At 44.5% G+C, this 14908-nt stretch overlaps 1 protein-coding gene across 2 annotated transcripts in view; it reads right to left on the bottom strand.

Annotated features, from left to right (window-relative positions):
- The window catches only part of NCOA7 (nuclear receptor coactivator 7), a 124670-nt gene that overhangs the window by 67269 nt on the left and 42493 nt on the right, over positions 1-14908 (bottom strand). For both annotated transcript variants that reach the window (XM_006139438.5, XM_006139436.5), the window contains exon 3: positions 247-500. In XM_006139438.5, the coding sequence (XP_006139500.3) occupies positions 247-500 (254 nt within the window). The remainder of the gene's footprint in view (positions 1-246; positions 501-14908) is intronic.

Raw genomic sequence — 14908 nt, 5'->3', positions numbered from 1 at the left:
ACTCCTACTACCTCAGTGACAGCTAGTGTAAATGTCTTTAAGTGAACAGGGGAACCACACCGCTAGCTCATAGCTTTGGGGGCAGGTGTAATACTTGAAACTATTTTTACTAATTTTTAGATTTTACAAGATTAAAGGTAGACTGTCCCTTTAAAGAATACCTAAGTCAGTTGCCGAAGGAAAAAAGATATTAAGATTTACCAGAATAATGCTGTGTTGAAATACTGTAGTGCTAGCATAACTCACCAGTATCATAGTATCTTTTCAGTTCCGTACGCCTAATATCTTTTAGTTGATTATATTTTTTCTTTTTCTTCTCTTCTTCAGTGACACACTCCTCTTTCGCCTCAGCAAATTTGCAGTTGTCTTCAGAACTGATTTGCTCCAAAACGACTTTACTGCCATCATCCTTTCCAACTTGAATTCTGGAAGCAGTGGTCCCATGAGAGTTAGCAGCAGCTGTCTCAGCATTTTGTTTGGCTTGCCTTTTCTTTTTCAATCTAGATAAAAACAAAATTAAAAAGAAGACTGTGATATGTGGTTCCTTACAGTGAGCTGTTTAATTGAGTTGGCCAATCTTGTTTCTGCAAATAAATGTGTTACATGGTGACTCGCTACAACCTCTCTCACACATATACATCACTTCTCAGTTATCTTTAGGGCCCTGTATGGATACCTATGCCTACCTGAGGATGCAGATAGCTGTGGACAGAAGTCGGTATACGCTGATACCCATAGCTCTATTCTCAGGAGACGCTGCAGCCAAAAGAGCGGAGCACAGTGCCGCCCAGGAGCCAATGCCATGAACTGGCAGCACCTTCCAGCTGTGCAATTGTACTTCTCTCGGCCGCACCCCCAGCAGGGCTGTACAATCCCAAACAAGAGATGCAGATGGGGGTGGGGCTGTGAGGAGCTGCCGCCACAGGACACTGGCTCCTGGAATTAGCGGTACCCTGCTCCTCTCCTTTGGCTGCTACATCTTCTGCATGGGCAGTTGGCCCCCACCTCCGCCCCTTCTGCTGAGGCCCCGTCCCTCATGGGCAGGTAGGGCAATGGGCCACATGCACACTCCTCCATCCCAACTATAGGGAGAGGAGCAGGTAGGTGCACGCTTGCCCCAGCCTCCCCAACCCCAGAAGAGGGTGGAAAGCATAAGGCATGGTCCCAGCCTCTCCAGCCCCAGAGGACTGTGTGCTATGTGGCCTGACCCAGCCCAGCCTCTCCAGCCCCAGAGAGCCAGGGAAGGAAAGAGGGTGCACCATGAGGCCTGGCCCAGCCTTTTCAGCCCCGGACCATGGGGAGGGCAGGCACTGGGGGCAGCAACACTCTGCCCCCAGAACACATACAACAGACATTTCTGGGGGCAGAGTGTGGGAGGAGCCATTCCTGGTGGTTTGGGAAGGCAAAGGCTTTCCCACCTAGCATACCGGATGCCAATGGTTTTCTACGAGTAGAGCTCTGTGGATCAACAGACACCGATTTCTATCCGTGGATACTGGCATCTATGGGTTTGTATCCACGCAAGACTCTGGTTACATCAACAGCATACTAATTAAGCCAGTGTGATCTTAGGATATATTTTTCAATTAATCATCATATTGTTTTGAGGGCATTTTTGCTAGAACTTTAAACAAAAAAATCAGTGTAAGAAAATAAAGTTCTTGTTCACATTCTCTGTTTTCACAGAACAATGTGCTCTTTTCTATGCACAGTCATAGCTAAGTAATGGGGATAAAGCAAAGCGTGGAGTAATGTTTTCAAGATGAAATATGGGATAAAAATCAAGTTATTCCAGGTCCAAATGTATTATAATACAACAGCTGAAGTTATAATTTCACAGCTGACTGCCTCTGTTTAACGAGCTAGCTTGTTTTGATATAAACTTGTCATTTATTTCCATTTTGTTCAAGGTTATTTATCAGCAGCCACTTATAATCTGTTCTACAAAGAAAGAACATTATACCACCCTCACCACCATAGTTTCTGAATGCCTTCAAGTACTGCCTTAAACAATATAACTATGGTTCTGTCAGGACTGTTCACATAGGGCTGTTCTCAAGCTGTCTGTTACTACAAAAAACAAAACAAAACCCAAAAGACATAATGCCCTGCTTGTAACGCTACAAAACCATTTATCACAAGAGATTTTTCAAAATGCCTTAAAATATCCCAAAGAGAGAGATGAGTGCCAGGTGTTACAGCTGCTGTTTCATTTGCCATCTTTGCATTTAGTTTCAATAAGAACAGGGCCTCTGCTTAATCTTTGTGACCATCTCTCAGTTATCAATGGTAATGTAATTCTTACAACAGCCCTCTGTTACCACTGGTTTACAAATCACTGACACAAACTGTACGAACAGAAAAACAACAAACTTCAATGATCCTTGCTCCTGATAGGACAGTAATAGCTTTTCAGTTACAGAAATATTAAGGAGCATGCTACATGTTGTTCTCCGCAGCTGATAATCATTCTGTTTGTGCACTGAGAGAAGATAGCCATAAAACTACAACTAATAAGGATCTATTACAGTTATTAAAATGTTACATGAGCTTATATAAATGGAATAGGATGGGAAGGGAAAACCCAAACAAGGCAACAATCATATCTCAAGGCAAAAGAGCTATAGTTCCATCAGATACATTTATAAGATTGCAATACATTTGGCCTGTATTTTGCAAGCTTATAATATTAATGCACATTTCCTTGCTCAGATTTTAAAATAAATATCCAGGCTGGAGGCCCAAGATTTTCAGACGCCTCCATTTATGCTGCCCAGGTTGACACATTTTAAAGAGGCCCCAACATAGTATGCCCCACTGGTGAAAGATTGAGCAGAGGAAAGGGTTTTGTATTCATGAGTGGCAGAGCATGTCTGCCAGAAGTTTTATAGTGACGAGGGTGACTCCATGTTTGAGGCACTGGTTTCAGAGGTGTATGGCCTCCACACAGAGGGAGGAGGACCTTATGCTGCCTTATTTGTTTATATATACACACAACTGTTGTCACATTGTCTAAGAGCAATTGTTGTCATATGGTCATACTGTCTGTTGGGATTTGATAAAAGGCATGTGGTCCACAGTTCCAGCATGTTGATGTGCCCCCGTGCTTCCCTGGGTGACCAGAGGCCCTAAGCTGTGTGGCTGTCCAGAGGGATGCCCCACCATTCGAGCATGGTAAGAGTGGTGCGGGGCCTGGGCAGAGTCCATGGGGTGCCAACCAGGACCTTGGATAGGGTACATCGCCATATGAGGGAAGCCAGAATGGAGGTGGGGAGCAGGACTGGCTTGCCCAGCAGGTCCAACTGTGGGTTGTAGACTAAACAGAGCCACAGCTGGAAGCAGTGCACACGCAGGCAGGTATACAGTATGACTGAGACACAGGCTGCCATGTGGCCAAGGAGGGAAAGAAACCACCAGATGCGCGTACATGAATGGCGACGTAAATTGCATGATGAATAAGGTGAGGATGGTGAATTGGTCAGGCAGGAGAAAGGCTTGGGCTACGATAGACATTCAGTTTGGGGCAGGAGCCACACTTCCCCACCCCTCTCGACACAAGGAAATAAGAGGAGCTGAAACTGTGGCCTTGGTAGCAGCACGGGGCATGTTCTATGACACTTGCTGAGGGTGACCATGTCCTGTCAGAGAAGAACACAGTGGGAAGGATCCCCAAGGCCACCAAGAGGTGGGCCACAAGGAGGAAAAGAGGGGAACTCTTACCAAGGACCCCTGGTGAACAATGTGCAGCTCCAAGTGGTCAGTAGTGATCTTGTCCCAGTTATGGGCAAACAGAGCAAGATGGCTCCTGAAAATGTTCAGAGGTGCCCTGGGAAGGGTGGAGAGAGATCCATAGATCTTGGCAGAACAGTCAAATGGACTGCTTGGAGGAATGTTGTGAAGAGACAAAAGTGGCAGCGGCAGTGATGGGAGGATGGCAGAGTAGCAGTATTGATATGCGACTTCTCACTTGATCTGGCACGGTTCAGGGAGGCAATGCTGCATGTAGAGGCAGTCCCCATCATGGAACCGAACCATCCGTAAATCCATATGCATGTTTCTTATGTTCAGAGGAGAGCTTCAGCAGTTGTGTCAATACTGCTGGCTCTGTGCAGGAAGGGCCTGGGGTGATGGCCATTGCTCCATTGGAGCCAGATCCAATTGCACATGTGGGCGCATAGCCTCCTGGATCAGGTATTTGTGGAGGCCAAGTCCCTGCCTTTGCGGCTGGCTGGCTGACTTTGGGCAAGTCACTTCACAGCTCTGTGCCTTAGTGCCTCTACCTGAAACATGGTGATAGTGATGCTGACTTCCTTTGTAAAGTGCTTTAAGATCTACTGACACCAAGAGTATGAAAGGGCAAGGTAATAACACTACAATAAACAGCTTTAAACAGAAATAAGAGCATATGCATAGAGGTTTGCACCACTTCAAGCATATGAAAAATTACACACAGACAAGGAAACTCCAGACCCAAGGTGAAGAAAAGCTAAAAAATAAATGATTTATCCTCACTACAACCTAAGAGTCAAACCCTGCAATGAGCTCTACAAAGACATGTCCCATGGTGTATCATTAAAGTGTGCTCATTTATAAGCAATAAAGTCAGTGGGATTCCATAACGATGCAAGGGTCTGCTTGCATGATACTTGTTGCAGAACTAAGACCTAATTATGTACCAAAACAAATTCAATAAATCCACAGAGGTATGTAACAAGTAGTTTAGAGCTGAACTACATACACATGGGGGCAGAAGGAAAAATGTTTTGTATACACTAAAAACACTTTTGGAAAACAAGGCTTGGTAGTCAAAAATAACTACTGTCCTGATCTAAATCTGGTGCAACTGCAGCAGTACACTATGACCAGATTGCAGACATATGGCTATGCTCAGTCTTTAGGTACATTTGTGCAAAGCTACTGTCTATGCAGAAATTACAACCTCTTACATCATGAATTGATCTTGGCTCCAGACTCGACATGACTTGCATTTTCTGCTCTGGAGGAGGTGATGACCTTTATCTGTGATAAGTACAACTAGCAACAACCCACTAATGGGTCATCTACAATTCAAACCCACCAGGGCCTTTATTTTCAGATTCACAGTTGATTTTTATCCAAACCAGATAAGCAAGTTTTGAACAGCATATGGGCAGTATCAAAACTAAGAAAACAGATGGAAAATTACAGAATTGGTAATCTACCAACCTACTTTTAAAAAAACCTCAACACGTACAAACGATCTTCAGAAACAGTTTCACATAAAGGATACTATAAACAGCTTCCCCCACTTAATACATTTTCTCAAAATATTTTGTGTCCTTATTTAGATAGACTATAGTTAATAAAAGAGAAAAAACACAAACCAAAGATTGTCAGGTCTGTTCTACAAGTGGTAGCAATGGCGAAAGCAGTAACATGAATACAGGCTTAATGTGTTTTTCATCTCCACATATGAGTTCTGAGCACTGTTGCCCAGAAACTGTAGTGCAAGTGCATGGTTTGTACGATTCTGGCAGATACCTTCCTGGGCAAATGGGACAGGAGAGACATCATAAGTTTAAAAATAATGGCCAAAGTTTCCAAAAGTGACTACTCTTTTTACCGAATGTGGAGCTTGCCGAGTCAATCGCTGAACAGAGCGGCGGAGCACCCCGCAGGACCCGCGCCGCTTCCAGCTGATCTGGAAGCGGCCGCGGGTCCGGCCCCCGGTGCTCTGCCGCTTTACTCCCGTCTCCCTGGTCTGCTGGCTCCGCCAGCAGCCTCACCAACTAAGGACTTTAGACCACCATCAAATCTCAGCAGAAGACAGGTAATTTTGGACAAGTCACATTTTGAATTCCCAATCTGAGGGTACGTCTAGACTACATGCCTCTGTCGCCAGAGGCATGTAGATTAGGCTACCAGACATAGTAAAATGAAGCAGTGATTTAAATAATCGCTGCTTCATTTAAATTTACATGGCTGCCGCGCTGAGCTGACAAACAGCTGATCAGCTGTTTGTCGACTCAGCGCGATAGTCTGGACGCGCGGGTGTCGACATCAAAGGTATCTGTCAACCACCCAGGTAAATCTCATCCCAGGAGGTTTACCTGGGTGGTCGACAAATACCTTTGATGTCGACACCCGTGCGTCCAGACTATCGCGCTGAGCCGACAAACAGCTGATCAGCTGTTTGTCGGCTCAGCGTGGCAGCCATGTAAATTTAAATGAAGCGGCGATTATTTAAATCGCCGCTTCATTTTACTATGTCTGGTAGCCTAATCTACATGCCTCTGGCGACAGAGGCATGTAGTCTAGACGTACCCTGAGACACCTTAGCATGGCTTGATTGTCAAATAGTGCTGGAAAGCAGAGCCTTTTCAGGTGCCTCCAGCATGGCATCCAAAAATGGAGAAACCACAAATCAGTAGTCACTTCTGAAATAACTCTGATCAGCTGAAGAAGTGGGCTTTGCTCACGAAAGCTCATGATACCATCTACACGTTTTGTTAGTCTATAATGTTATTTTTGCATTAGCACACCGTAAAATTGTAGTATGGCTACAACTGTCTTCACCTTTAACCCCTCTCTAGTCCCTTTAAGTAGGTACATTTACACAGCAAGTAGAAAGCTGCAGTGCCAGCAAACTCAGGCTCTTGGGGTGGTGCTGTTTCACTGCCGTGTAGACTTCCTAACTCAAGCTGCAGCACGAGTTCTGGAACCCTCTTTCATGAATTCCCAAGAGACCTAGTTTGAACCTGATCCCAGAAATCTACACAGCAATGAAACAGCCCTGAGACTGAGTTGGCTGGCACAGGCCAGATGAGAGTGTATAGTTGTTTGTAGATACAGGCAGTCCCCGGGTTACGTACAAGATAGGGACTGTAGGTTTGTTCTTACCTTGAATCTGTATGTAAGTCGGAACTGGCATCAGCCGCTGCTGAAACTGATCAGTTTCAACAGCCGCTGAATCTGGACACCAGTTCCACTTACATACAGATTCAAGGTAAGAACACCAGGCGTCCCCAAGTCAGCTGCTGCTGAAACTGATCAGCAGCTGATTCCAGGAAGCCCAGAGCAGAGCAACTCTGCCTCGGGCTTCCTGTAGTCATCCGCTGGTCAGTTTCAGCAGCGGCTGACTTTGGGACGCCTGGGGCAGAGCAGCTCGGGTGCTACTGGCTTGGTCCAGTAGCGCGACCGCTCCTCGGAGCTACTGGACCAACCCAGCAGCACCCCAGCTGCTCTGCCCCAGGCATCCTGATTCAGCCACTGCTGAAACTGATCAGCAGCTGAATCAGGACGCCTGGGGCAGAGCAGCTGGGGTGCTGCAGGGTTGGTCCAGTAGCGCCAAGGAGCGGTGCTGCGGGACCAACCGGCAGTGCCCCACCTGCTCTACCACAGGCCCTCGGCTTTGCTCCACGTCTCCCTGGTCTGCTGGGGGGGGCACTAGCTGAGTCCGTCCCTCCCTCCCCCCCCAGCAGACCAGGGAGACGTGGAGCAAAGCTGCCGAGGACCCGGGCCGAACCATGGCGCTTCCAGATCAGCGCCGCGGTCCGGCCCGGGTCCTCCGCGGCTTTGCTCAGCGTCTCCCTGGTCTGCAGACCAGGGAGACGCTGAGCAAAGTCATGGAGGACCCGGGCGGACCCGCGGCTTCCAGATCAGCTGAAAGCGCTGCGGGTCCAGCCCGGGTCCTCCGCCGCTCTGCTCAGTGTCTCCCTGGTCTGCAGACCAGGGAGACGCTGAACAGAGCGGCGGAGCACCCCGTAGGACCCGCGCCGCTTCAGCTGATCTGGAAGCGGCCACGGGTCTGGCCCCCGGTGCTCCGCCGCTTTGCTCCTGTCTCCCTGGTCTGCTGGCTCTGCCAGCAGACCAGGGTGACGGGGAGCAGCTTTTCTCGCCCCGGAGAAGGCGGGCGGTGGGACCAGGCGTCCCGCTGCTCTAGTTCTCCGGGGCGAGAAATCCCCGTTCGTAACTGCAGATCCGACATAAGTCGGATCCGCGTAACTCGGGGACTGCCTGTATACCATTGTAGTGCATGCATACACATGAGTAGCCCTGAGCCTTTGCTTCCCTCAGGAAGGAATCTGTCAATTCTCCCACTCTTAGGCTGGGTCCCAAGTTATAGCTCCCTGTGTACCAAATGTGACTGCTCAGCACCTCTGACTGGGTTAGCCTGTTAGTAGTAGTGGTGAACCCAGTAACCTAACAGCCTTTTCAAAACAAAAGTACTGTTTAATCTCATCAAGAGGAACAAGGCATAAATCAGACAAACAATAAAAAGTGTATATGCATATCTATCTTCCCTGTTTTATACCAGACCACCCAACTTCTGGGATAAAACCTACTTAGAACTTAGTCTGCTCCCCAGCAGTTTTCTGCCTACTCTCCCAGATCTTTCTTCCAGTTTTTCCCTCTTGGATCACAACCCCTCTCCTGAGTATAGGTAGAGGCTCCCTCCCCTATCAAACCAAATTGTTGACCTCCCCAAGGTAATGACACCTGCATTGTCCTTCAAGTATGAGTAAATGGAAGGCTATCAAGGTATTGTCCACTTTCCTGAGTACATGCCACTAACTCCTACTTGAATTAACCTCTTGCAATCAGACAGCAACCACCACAAGATCAATGAAATGGAACATGTAATATTAATTAAATATTACAGGTCACTCCCATGTCCTTCTCTGCAACCACTTAGGGAAAGAGTGTTTTTTTTTTTTTTTAAACAAAAATGTTTCTTTTGGAAATACAAGTGACAGAAACATCTCTACTGTTTTCAGTTTTTGTAGAAATTTTTTTTTAAAGCAAAAATCTCTAGTCAGCTTTGAACCCCAGAACACAACACAAAATGTTATTCTTAAAAATGCATCAGTTTGAGCACCTTACGGCAGGTTTCTGTGGTTAAACAATGGACTTTGGCCACAGAAGTACATTACCTTCTGGTGAATGAATAAACTGCTATCACAGGAGATACTTATTAGACACATCACACTAATGGATAACCTACCACATTTCATTGGGCAGGCTGGAAGAAGAGAAAATATGCCACTCAGCAGACAAAAAGAGTTTTAACTAACTGTATTTCCATGATAATGTGACTCTCATCATTCAGATGACAGTCTTTCACAGCTGTCTTTGCATTTAAGCACCAATAAAAGTATCTCCAATTAGGCAGTTCTGACAGGCAACAAGGACTTTATTTACTTACTTAAAGATATCTGCTTAGTGCGGTCTCACCGTGGCATGAGTAACAATTGATATTATTTCCCACAAAATGCACAACTTACTGACTTTCAAGTAAAAAACAACAAATGGTCTGGTAGCACTTTATAGACTAACAAAACATGTAGATGGTACTTTATAGACTAGCAAAACATGAGCTTTCGTGGGCACAGCCCACTTCTTCAGATGACAGGAATGGGCTGTGCCCACATAAATTCATGATACCAGCTACATGTTTTATTAGTCTATAAAGTGCTACCTGACCATTTGTTGTTTTTTTTCCCTGTAACAGACTAACTCATCTATCCCGGGAAGCTCCTGACTTTCAAATCAAAGTTCCCAGTCTCTACTGGATTCCACAAATTTTGATGAGGGATTCCAATATAATTAATTTGTTGGGATTCCAATATAATTAATTTGTTAGGGTGAGTGGGGAAGGGAAATCTTAGCAACATAGAAACAAAAACACTCTTACAATGTTTTAAAATATAACCCTATTTTCTTATTACAGGCAGTCCCCGGGTTACATGGATCCGACTTACATCAGATCCCTACTTACAAACAGGGTGAGGCAACCCCACACTAGCTGCTTCCCCCCAGCAGACCAGGGAGATGCGAAGCTAGCGCCCCCCACAGCAGACCAGGGAGATGCGGAGCAGCTTTTCTCAGCAGACACCTCAGCTTGAGAATAAAGGACTGAGGGAAGTGAGGTGTGGGAGAATAAAACTGAGCTCTGGAGAAATGTTTGGCTAGAGTTTCCCCTACAATATGTACCAGTTCCGACTTACATACAAATTCAACTTAAGAACAAACCTACAGTCCCTATCTTGTACGTAACCCGGGGACTGCCTGTACTTAAAAAAAAAAAAAAAAAAAAAAAAAAAAAAAAACCCACATACTATCAGAAACTGTAACTTTTAAAATTAGCCCTTTTTTTAAATACCGAAGTTGACAATCTCTCTAATTCAGCATAGTGATAGAAATGTAGCCGTGTTAGTCCGGTGTAGCTGAAACAAAAAACAGGACTATGTAGCAACAAACCCCGTTGCCAGCTTTGTCCACATATTCACTCTGCTGATACCATTATTGGACCTAACCAGTTGAGTTATAAGATCAAGACCACATATTCCTGCTCATCCAGAAATATAATTTATGCTCTCATGTGCTGAAAGTGTCCGTCTGCTATGTACATTGGACAAACGTCTCAGACACTTCGCCAAAGAATCAATGCCCACAAAACAGATATTAGACAGGATCACAAAGAAAAAACAGTTTCTTGCCATTTCAACCAGAAAGGGCACTGTCTCAACGACTTGATTACCTGCATCCTGCTTCAAAGACTTTTTCACACCACACTTGAAAGAATCCTCTGAACTGTCATTCATGCTTAAATTTGACACTTTACGCCTCAGTCTAAACAAAGACATTAATTATCTTACCCATTACAAAGATAGCTTCCCCAGTTATCACCTCTAATATCATTAGCTCACAGACATTTACCTCCCCACCCCTCATCCCCCTTCTGTTCTGAAATTTGATTTGTCCTTTTCATGTGTGTTCTTTTTTTTTTATTGTATCCTTTGGTATATATGGTTGTGCCAATTTTCTTCCGCTATTTGATCTGAGAAAGTGGGTCTGGCCCACGAAAGCTCATCATCTAATAAACCATCTTGTTAGTTTTTATAGTGCTACATAGTCTAATTCAGCAGTGCATTTGCAATCCACTCTCCAGGTAAACCTAAGCCCTTGCTTCCATTCTGAATCAACTCTGTTTCAGACTCCCTTGAAGGTAAAGGAAAACATATGAGTGCTCCTCCTCCTTTTTTCCTACTTTTTTTCTAATGTACAAAGGTGACCTGAATTTCTTCCAGCTCCACCCTAAAAAGAGAAGGGTTTTTTACCCTTGTGTGTTTCCCACACTAGACATTGTCTTGTCTCCCTTGTTTTTCTCTGGAAGACTTTATAACTGGAGTACAACTCATCTCAACTTGTATATATGCTGTCTGTTAGCAGACTGAATGCTGGTAGGCCAAGATCTCATACGTCCCTATAGCACAAGAAGAACCAGGAAAAAAAACCCTGACATTTATAGTGTCAACTTACAATTTTAACATGCTCCTTAGGCTGCATCATACAAGCCATCCCTCATTTCATTTTTAATTGACATCCTTTTCCCACTAGGAAGAGTTCCACAATCTGCATCCTGTAAATTTCCTTGGCAATTGCAATACAATCAGCCTAACATCCTGTATGGCACATGCACATTCTGCTCCATAGATGGGGTCACTGGAAATCCAGGAACATGTGTACATATAGTAAGGTGGTTTTTTTAATTAAGCCAAGAGGCATTTTAAAATCACCTTAAAATAATCTGTATTTGTTTGTACCCCCAGGCCTACTGTGGTGAGATGAGATTAATATAATATATTTTTGAAATTATATTAATTACATTGTATCACCTCTTAACAATTAAATCTATACACTTCCTAACTATTTTCATCTCATCTCACCACAATACTAATGTTATTTCCTCTTCTCTAAAAAGAGTGTCCCATAAACTTTATGCTACCCAAATAAATTGCACAGGATTATGGTTAGAAGCCTACATTAGATTACACTAGACATACTTCCCAGCCTTTCCATTCTATCCTGCCCAGTACATAACCATCTCCCCTTCATTCAGCTCAGTGCCACAGCAACTGAGTCAGCTCTGGGCACAGCTACCCTCTTCTTCAGATCTGATGCAACCTGATTTCCTTGATGTAAGTGATTTCAGGATAAATAAATTATAGCTACTTGCAAAGCTAAGGGAAGTCAGATGCTTTGCCAGAGCATCATGTCTTGCTTCAGATGTTCTTTGCCCAGCTAACAATCTTTCTTTTCAGATCAAAAGTAGTACAAACAATCTCAAATGAAACGTCTTCATAAACCCATGTATCAGCCACCTTGCAGGAAAACAACTCTTGAATGGCAACAAGTCTCCATACTAATACACAACCTTCAGCAGAAACAGAAAAGCTAAGAAGTGTAGTATCCCTATGCTTAACATGACGCAAGGCAAACTTGTGGGCTGGCATACTATTTCATACTGTATTTAAAATATTGAGTGTGTTGAACTAACACTGAAAAACAGCAATAATCTGTTAGTTCTCAATTTTCAAAACAAACTTTATTCTAATTCAATTAAACTGAAACTCAATTAGAGTCATTGGAGGGTCTATGCCACGGGGGTTGATATGAGAAGAGTATAGGGGTTGACAGGAAAGCGGTGCGTGGTTGTTTTGCCATGTCTTCACTAGAACCACTAAATCGACCACCAGTGGATCGATCTTATAGCTGTGGAGCATACCTGACCTCAGTTATGACTATGAGCCAGCCACTGCACCTTTGTACTTCCATTTCCGTATCTGAAATGGCACTAAAGCTATTTACCCTCCTTTATAAAGAATTTTGAGAGCTATTAATGGAAATGTATAAAAGCTCCTTATTATCACATTAGTAAAACTGAAAAAAAAAAAAAGAAAGATAAACCCATTAGACATGTCCTAATGATCTATTTGGAAATGCATAAGAGAAGCAAAAGTTGGTGTGTGATGCTCCGCTTGGGCAGACAGACATGAGCTAGCTCTGCTCCAGCTAGTGTGCTAAAAAATCACTTTGTGGTTGCAATGGCACAGGTAGCAGCTCAGACTAGGCAGCTCTAAGTACATACATTGGACTAGTGTTCCCCATAAGCAGTGCACTTGTGTGTGGCCACTTAGGAGAGATTAAAATGCTGCCCAGGGGTATGTCTACACTGCATTCCTTTTTCGAGAGAGGAACGCAAATGCAGCCGAGTGAAATTGCAAATGAAGTGCAGATTTGAATACCCTATTTCAGAAAAAAAAACAAAAAACAACAACAACCTTCTTTCAAAATAACCCTTAAATCTCATTTTTTTAAGGCGTAAGGGTTATTTCGAAAGAAGGGGTCTTATTTTCTTTCAAAATACCCTATTTTGAAAAAAAACCACCGTTTAGACGGGGTTATTTCAAAAAAGCGCCTGGATGCTATTATGCAAATGAAGCGTGGGAAATTCAAATCCATGCTTCATTTGCAATTTCGCTCGGCTGTATTTGCATTCCTCTTGAAAGAGGAATGCAGTGTAGACATACCCCAGCTGACTAGCAGAGCATTTATATCTGGGTTTTTGTTTTTACACATGCGTTAGTGCACATTTAAAAAATATTATTCCACCCATGGGATGGAAAAAATCCACACATGGATGGAAAAGATTAGAGGGAACATTACACAGGCCCTCAGATGACATTGGACTTGGGCACCTAGGCCAAGCCACTTCAAATGCTGGTGCTTCCTCAAGCACACTACTATTTTTATCACATAAGCACAAGCAAAGCTAGTGCAAATACATCTACCCTAGCTGGGAGTCATATCTCCCAGCTGCAGTGCTGAAATACCTTTTCTATTTACCTAAGAAAAATAGATTATAATGCATCCAGGTCTACATCAATCTAGTATACAATCTAGTAAATCCCCACACAGAGGAAAGCTTTTACAAGGATATTTTACCTTTCCAAAACTACTTAAATACCTTCTTTCATACTATTAGTTGCATTTGGTTCTCAACGAACAGCATTAAACAGACAGGAGAATGAAGTGTTGTCTCTTGGGAATTGCTCCTTTACACATAACCCATCCTTGTTGAAATAAAGATGGGTAACATGGGTTTCTTTTCACAAATGCAAAATTAGATTCTGTTATTGCATTCCATTCCCAACTACCTCCTCTGCTCTGCCTGTGACATTCTCCTATTGCCTCTTCCACGCATCATTACACAATGCTCTTGCACATGAAACACACTTCCTAAAGGGGCAAGTAGATCACTCTCACTCTCCTCAGTTAAATCCTGCCTTAAGGAAAGGGTGGCCCTTGTAGAGGAGCCATTAAACTGGCACTCATATGAGATTTGGAATAATTTTTGTCCTTTTACGATTTCTGGTAAAATTTCAGCCAAGTCACTTAATCTCCCTGTCAGTTCCCTGTCTGTAAAATTATAACTTTTTTTTTTCATGTTTTGTCTACCTCATCTATTCAGTATGTAAACTCTTCAGGGGAGGCACTGTCATACCGTACACGCACACAGTGCCTACCACAATGACGCCTTGATCTTAGGTGGCCTCTCTAGACCAGGGTTTGGGCACCTACGGCCTGCAGGCCTGATCCAGCCTGTGGTTTGGTTTGATCCAGCCGCCAAGGCTTGGGGCTCCCCATCCCCCAGTGGGGAGCTGGTGCTGATGCTCCAGCCATATGGGTGAAGTGCTGAGGTTCGGTGCCCCTCGCGAGACTGGAGCACCAGTGCCGGCTCCTCACTGCATCTGTTTTGTGAGTTCTGCCTGGTAGGGGGGAAGAAGCAGCTCTGCATGGTGTTGCTCCTCTCTCCCCCAACTGGGGAATGACAGCGCAGAGAAGTTTTGTCCATGGATTGGTTGCAGGCTCCATTCCCATCATTCCCATTGGCTGGGAGTCACGATCAATGGGGGGTGGTGTGTATGTGGGTGCCTACAAGTACAGAGCAGTGCAGAGCTATCCATGCATCCCAGGAGTTAGGTGCTCCAATACCCTGTACTCTCCTACACTCTACCCCTAGCCCCCTTCTGCACTCCCCTCTTGCCCAGACCCTCCACCTGCACCCCCACTTCTGCAGCGCCCT

Source organism: Pelodiscus sinensis, chromosome 3, assembly GCF_052426305.1.
Source record: "Pelodiscus sinensis isolate ZL-2025 chromosome 3, ASM5242630v1, whole genome shotgun sequence".
NCBI classification, from domain to species: domain Eukaryota; kingdom Metazoa; phylum Chordata; order Testudines; family Trionychidae; genus Pelodiscus; species Pelodiscus sinensis.
This window is presented reverse-complemented; position numbering and strand designations above follow the sequence as displayed.